Source organism: Apaloderma vittatum, unplaced genomic scaffold (genome assembly GCF_000703405.1).
Source record: "Apaloderma vittatum isolate BGI_N311 unplaced genomic scaffold, ASM70340v1 scaffold5784, whole genome shotgun sequence".
NCBI classification, from domain to species: Eukaryota; Metazoa; Chordata; class Aves; order Trogoniformes; family Trogonidae; genus Apaloderma; species Apaloderma vittatum.
The window spans coordinates 64,181-71,279 of NW_009710841.1; the positions used below are offsets into that span (position 1 = coordinate 64,181).

A 7,099-nucleotide genomic window follows, 5' to 3' on the forward strand; every position below is an offset into this window, starting at 1 on the left:
AGTCCATTGTCTTGCAGTTGTGGTCATTGTGATGATCATCTCTTCCTGCATGTCTGCATTTCCTACCTTTTCAAAGAGGACACAAGTCTTGAGGTTTTGAGGTACCTGGTGACATCCATTCATGCAATTTCAGCCTCCTGTGGGAGCAGCTCTTGGTGCTGGGGTAGTATGGGCAAGTGATCCTTAACTACCCTCCTTGTTGCCCTCAAAGAGGGGCTGTGAGTGCATCCAGGACATGCTCCCCCTGCAGTGTCAATGTTCAGGCTGGTGTGGCTTGTTCTTCTCTTTTTCTTTATCCTTAGTCCTGGCTTAAAAAATGAACTTGCAGAACAACTGCAGGAGGACAAAAGAAAGGGGTGGGATTCTGGTGGTAGCTAATAGCTTCTAACAAGCATCCTCCTTCTTTCTTTGTCCAGGCTTTATCAAGCTGTGAATGAGTTTGACACCATGACCGCTGAGGACTCCACTGCAAGGATGAGCAACGATTCCTCTAACGTGACTACCACCAAAATCCCGGAAGGTGTTGCTGGTGCCCCCAACGAGGCAGCTCTGCTGGCTCTCATGGAGCGCACTGGATACAGCATGATCCAGGAGAATGGACAACGCAAGTATGGCGGCCCTCCTCCTGGCTGGGAGGGCCTGCACCCTCCTCGCGGCTGTGAAGTCTTTGTGGGCAAAATCCCCCGTGATGTGTACGAAGATGAGCTCGTCCCTGTGTTTGAGTCCGTCGGCCGCATCTATGAAATGCGCCTGATGATGGACTTTGATGGGAAGAACCGTGGCTACGCTTTTGTGATGTACACGCAGAAGCACGAGGCAAAGCGTGCCGTCAGGGAGCTGAACAACTATGAAATCCGCCCTGGCAGGCTGCTGGGTGTGTGCTGCAGTGTGGATAACTGCCGGCTCTTCATCGGAGGCATTCCCAAGATGAAGAAGAGAGAGGAGATCCTGGAAGAGATCGCCAAGGTGACAGAAGGCGTGCTGGATGTCATCGTGTATGCCAGTGCTGCAGATAAGATGAAGAACAGAGGCTTTGCCTTCGTGGAGTACGAAAGCCATCGAGCAGCAGCAATGGCCAGGAGGAAACTCATGCCAGGAAGGATCCAGCTGTGGGGGCACCAAATTGCTGTTGACTGGGCAGAACCAGAAATAGATGTAGATGAAGACGTCATGGAGACTGTTAAAATCCTCTATGTGAGAAATTTAATGATTGAGACTACAGAGGATACCATTAAAAAGGTTTTTGGGCAGTTTAATCCTGGCTGTGTAGAGCGGGTGAAAAAAATACGTGATTATGCCTTTGTGCACTTTACAACCAGGGAAGATGCCATTCATGCCATGAACAACCTTAACGGTGTTGAACTGGAAGGCTCATGCCTGGAGGTTACCTTGGCCAAGCCGGTAGACAAGGAGCAATACACTCGCTACCAGAAAGCAGCAAAAGGAGGGGCCACAGCTACACCCGAAGTAACTCAGCAACCTAATTATGTTTACTCTTGTGACCCATACACACTAGCGTATTATGGATATCCATACAATGCCTTGATCGGGCCCAACAGAGATTACTTTGTGAAAGGTTAGTAAGCACAATGAGGGGATGTGATGGGCAGGTTTGATCTCGGGCTGACGCGACCCAAGGGCTGACACGACCCAAGGGCTGACACGACCCAAGGGCTGACTTAACCCAAGGTCTGCCTGTGCCAAAGGACAGCTGGCGCTGTGCACTTTTTTCTTAAACATTCTTTTAGAGGTCTTTTTTGCTGTGTTTCTATTTGGTCTCATTTTGATATATGATTGTACAGAGTGTATTCATCTATAAATAATTGCTAATGTACATGCTAGTGTGAGGGAGGCATGAAAAATATGGTTAAGAATAAGCTAATGGATTGAGCGCAGGATGGGGAAGAGAGAGGCTTGGTGTTCATGAGTGCTGTACTAACTCTGAGCAAGTCCAAGGACTCCAGTTTCTGATGCCTCCTTCCAAAGAGCTGGATCTCCTAAGTATTAAGAGATTGTGACAGAGTGCTCCCTTTGCCTTCTCCTGGAGGTTTGCGTATGGTGACCTGGTTGTGCAAAGGGAAGAATGTCAGGGAAAGTCTCAGTTGGGAGCTCTCCAGGTATCATTTGCCCTCTGCATTAAAATGACAGTAGTGCTGTGCCCTTTATAAAGTCATTTGAGAACCATGAGCAGAAGGAAAAATGTGAGTGCAAAATGATTTTTTAATTATGTGTATTTTAATTAGTTATTGGTTACAGTCAATAAAAAAATCAGGTATTTGTAAAAACCCCTAGCAGCTATAACTGATGTTATAATCACATTTATCTTGCACTTACAAAAATTAAGAGTTTCCTGAAATTTCATGTACATTTCCATATAACCAGCAGTTCAGTATGAATATATTCTTAAACACCTACATAAACTAAGAAATATTTTTAACTCAAGTTGATCAAGAATTTCAGCTTTTTCTCAATTTCCAGATTTATACTTGCAATGAACTCCAAAGAGTTAACTGACAGTCTAAACAGTCAATTAGGCCATTTTAGAGTGCATTAACATTGCAGTGTCCAAAGTACTGTCATAATGTTCATGAAGTCACTAAGATAAATAAAGGCAATATTTTGGCAATATATTCTTATTAATAATAAAATAGCAGAGAAAACAAACAACACTAGTAAAAAAACATGCAATGGTGGGACATAGTTGGTTTAAGGCCAGGTACAACTTCAGGTCATGGGTCTGCTCTGGAGGACAGCTGAGCACAGGAACTGTTTCTACTGCAGAGAAATCACCTTGGAGGAGCCCCTCTCTCTGCTGAGTGCGTTATACCCATAACGCTGTCCGTGAGAGTTGCATCAGTATAAATAAGTGGTTAATGTATAGTCAGAAACACCAAAAGCAAAATCTGTGTAGGCTTACTAGGTGCTTTTAAGGCCAAACTTCTGTTTTCCTAAGCAAGGTCAGATCAAAGTAACCCAACAGCCTCATTTCTAAGCATGTGCCTCCCGCTCTCAGCCTGGGCATGTTCGTGCTGCCCGTGGGGCTGTCGCTCCCCGTCATTCACCATCCTCTTCTATGTTGTTATCATAAGCAGGCAGCATACGAGGCAGAGGGCGAGGGGCAGCTGGCAACAGAGCCCCGGGCCCCAGGGGCTCCTACCTGGGGGGATACTCCGCCGGCCGTGGCATCTACAGCAGGTACCATGAAGGCAAAGGAAAACAGCAAGAGAAAGGATACGAGTTGGTACCCAACTTGGAGTTACCTGCAGTCAGTCCGGTGGCCATTAAGCCTGGTGCAGGTTAGTATGTGCAATGAGGGGAGGAAAGCAGAGGTGAGGGGCAAGACCCTCCTCCAAGGTCTGTGTCACGCACGTGGGGACCCCTCCAGGGTCAGTCCATGGTTGTGGCAGTGGGGATGGAGCTGGGTCCAGGGCTTAGTGCTCCCCTATGCCAGATGCTTCCTGACCCTTGCTGGGCTCTCTGCAAACAAGAGGCAGGCAGTGAGACAGGTGACATGAACATCTGGGAGTGTTTCAGGCCAAAGAAAAAAGTGCCGAAGCTGTGCCCACCCTTCCTGTCCCCTTTTGCACCTCCTCAGGAGGAAGTAAGCTTTCCTCTCCGTCTAGCTATGTGCATTAGAGCATGGTGACTAAGAGCAATCTTACCCTCTTTTAATTTCTTCAGTGCTAATTTCACCCTGAGAGATTCCCACCACAGATTTCCAGCCAGGCCAGAGCTCTCCCCTGCTTAGTTCATATTTCTCCAGTGTTATGAGGCTGGGAAGAAGACCTGGGGCTTCCCCACTCTGGGAAAGTCCCTGGCTGAGGTGAGCTCCTCCATCACCATCAGCAGAAGGTGAGCCCTTGCTGTCCAGCTTGCAGCAATGCAGCACCTACAGGAGACCTCTCAGCTCTGCTGGGATGTGAGGAGCTGGCCCAAGGGCAGGGGTAGGGATCGCCCCCTTCTGCCACATCTTCAGCTTGAGTATCCAGCTCTCACCCTTCCCAGGCAAAAGGGATGAAGGCTGAAGCCCTGCCATTCCTGCAGGCCCTGTTTGGAAAGACTTTGTTTGGAAAAGCTGCCTGAGGAAGAAGATCCTTGCAGCTGATGGGGGCAAGACCTCTGGCAGAAGTCCTCACATCTTCTCCCCATTCCTCTCCCAAAGTACATTGTAAGGACCTAAACGATGTTTAATAACAGAGCTGCAGTGGTTTCCCAAAACATAGCATGGAGACTGTCAGCAGAAACTAAAGCTTGCATCTAATGAGGGCTGTGAAGAGTTCTTCATGACACCTGGATGAGACAATGTGAGAAGAGGTCTAGAGACAAAGGAAAGCTGTTAAGTGTAGAGCTGTTTCTGAAGGCAAATCAGACTTCCTGAGAAAACTATCCACTCACAGTCAGAAAATATTACCGCTATGCAAGTTTGTAAAGATACTGCAGGAATTCCAGGTATTACTAAAGGATTCTTGAAAAGTAGGCTTTGAAATGCACACCTGGTAGCGGTGTCTGTAATTCGTTCTACTGCCAAGCAAAAGCCTGAAGCTCAAGTCTAAATGTTTCTATGTTTGAAGCATATTGAGACTCAAATTTCTTTATCAGGTCTTCCCTTCAGAATGGTTCCAGCACAGCCTCTGAGCACAGAAGTATCCGGTCTGTTTTCCCCAACCAGATCAGATGATCTAGTAAGAGGTACCACATGCAAGACTTGCCCCTGTTATTAAAAGGGTATGACTCTGAAAGCACATTACCAGAACAGAGGAGTAGAGATGTGCTGACTGCAAAGTTTCCTACATTAAATCTCGTTTCTTTGCAAATAGTTAGAGAACTCCTGAGAGGTCACCCCAATACCCCAGCTGCCTGTTACTGTTACTTTTCTGCCTGACGTTACCACAGCATGGAGCATGTGAGTTCTCCGCTTTTGCTTTGGTGAGACGTTATCCAGGTTATTTAAATCAGTGATAAAACTGATTTGAGCTGAACAGGTGGAGTTGGTGTAGGAGAATTGGAAAAGCTCATGGGTGGAGGTCTTTGCTTGAGGAAACAGTGGTAGTCCACTGATGATGGAAGCATCTCTACTTGAAAGGTATCTAATCAGTTCTCTTGTTGCAGTCTCCAGGATCAAAAAGAGGGTACTGCCTGCTGGCACCTGTCCTTCCCACAGGCAGAATTGCACACTTCCACATTTCAGTTTCGGCTCCGTGAAAGAAACCTATGTGCATATTTGGCTTCATTTCTGACTTACCAGCTGAACCTCCCATAGATACCAACATCACCTCTTAGCCCATCATTTATTGATTAATATGTTTTCTTTGTGAGTAACCTTACTGATGAAAGCTCTCAGGCTGAATGCTGAATTGTGCACTACGAGGGAAGGATGGAAATCATAGCACAGTTTGGGTTGGAAGGGACTTTTAAACATCACCGACTGCAACCCCTCTGTCATGGGCAGGAACATCTTTCACTAGTCCAGGTTACTCAGAGCCCCAACCTAAATCTGCCTTCTGTTACTGCTTGTCCTACCACCACAGGCCCTACTACTGAAAAGTCCATTCTCATCCTTCTTATAAGCCCCCTTTAAGTACTGGAAGGCCACATTACAGTCTCTCTGGAATCTTCTCTTCTCCAGGCCAAACAGCAACAATTCTCTCAGCCTGTCCTCATAGGGGACATGTTCCAGCCCTCTTACCATTTTTGTGGCCCCCTCTGAACCCACTCTAACAGGTTCATGTCTGGCTGGCGCTGCAGTCCCCAGGCTGGGGTCTCACCAAAGCAGACTGGAAGGGGAGAATCACCTTCCCTCGGCATGCTGGCCACGCGTCTTCTGATGCAGCCCAGGATGCAACTGGCTTTCTGGGCTGTGCGTGCACATTGCTGGCTTGTGTCCAATTACTGTGATTTTCTGGAATGTTCAGCAAAGCACGTCTTCCCTAAGCAGTGCCACAAAGCTATGGCAGCTACACATCTCTCCATCTCAACCGCTGGAGTGAGGACTGTACCAGGACAGTATGCACTCACACCCATCCCTGTGTTCCAGCCACAAAGGGTGAGGAGGGAGGAGAGCGGTGATTAGAAGGGGCTGTGTAAATCTGGGTCACAGCTCCTGGTCTGCAGCAGGGCTCTGGCCCTGGGACACCCATGTCAGGACCATGGAAGGAAATGCTGGGCAGAGCAAGCTGCACCAAACCCGTCACTGTGCATCAGCCCCAGTCCTCCCACCTGTGGGGAGGGCAGAGATGCCCTCAGGTCCCCCTGCCAGCACATGGGGTTACCTGCCCCAAGGAAAGCAGCACAGGACTGCTGCAGGAGAGCCAGCACAGCCAGGAGGGAGGGTTCTTTGAGATGAGGTCCTGGAAACCCTCTCCCAACACACCTGATGTGTCTGGTCTTTCCTAGTGGCCATCCCTGCCATCGGTGCCCAGTACTCCATGTTTCAGGCCGCGCCACCACCCAAGATGATGGAAGACGGCAAAATCCACACTGTCGAGCACATCATCAACCCAATAGCCGTCCAGCAGGACCCAGCCAGCGCAGCAGCTGCCGCTGCAGCTGCAGCTGCAGCTGTAATACCGGCTGTCTCAACGCCTCCTCCCTTCCAGGTGAGTTCAGGACATAAGTCCTGCTTCCCATACATCTCGCTGCCCATACATCCTGCTTCCCATATATCCTGCTCTGCACACCCAGAGTGGGAAGAAAGCCTGGCCTCTTGCCCTTCTCCCACTCAGGAGATGCTGTTGAGGGTGTTACAGTGCCCAACAGCTCTGCAGTTCATCTGACTTCTCTTGGCCATCTGCACTTTGGAGAGTTGCTCCCCCTTACTGTGGAGAACTCAAATCTGGGAGGGAGAGAACAGCCCCCCATGATGACATAACTCTCATTCAACAGGGCATGGGCTGCCTGCCCTCCTGTTATCATCTCCCCTTCTAAAGGGTTTACACTTCAGGGGGGTGAAAACGAGATATTACAGCAATTTAAGCACTTTTTGTTTCGAGCTCTGAACCCGATGCTTTTCTTCCAGGGCCGCCCCATCACACCGGTGTACACCATGGCTCCTAACGTGCAGCGGATCCCCGCCGCTGGGATTTACGGGACAAGTTACGTG

The 7,099-nt window shown here is 48.8% G+C and overlaps 1 protein-coding gene across 1 annotated transcript in view; it reads left to right on the top strand.

Moving 5' to 3' along the window:
- The first annotated feature begins 426 nt into the window (after positions 1 to 426).
- RBM47 (RNA binding motif protein 47) overlaps positions 427 to 7,099 on the top strand; it is a 6,830-nt gene continuing 157 nt past the window's right edge. The window contains exons 1-4 of the mRNA XM_009867400.1: positions 427 to 1,576; positions 3,090 to 3,296; positions 6,394 to 6,596; positions 7,016 to 7,096. Coding sequence (XP_009865702.1) covers positions 448 to 1,576; positions 3,090 to 3,296; positions 6,394 to 6,596; positions 7,016 to 7,096 — 1,620 coding nt within the window. The 5' untranslated portion in view covers positions 427 to 447. The remainder of the gene's footprint in view (positions 1,577 to 3,089; positions 3,297 to 6,393; positions 6,597 to 7,015; positions 7,097 to 7,099) is intronic.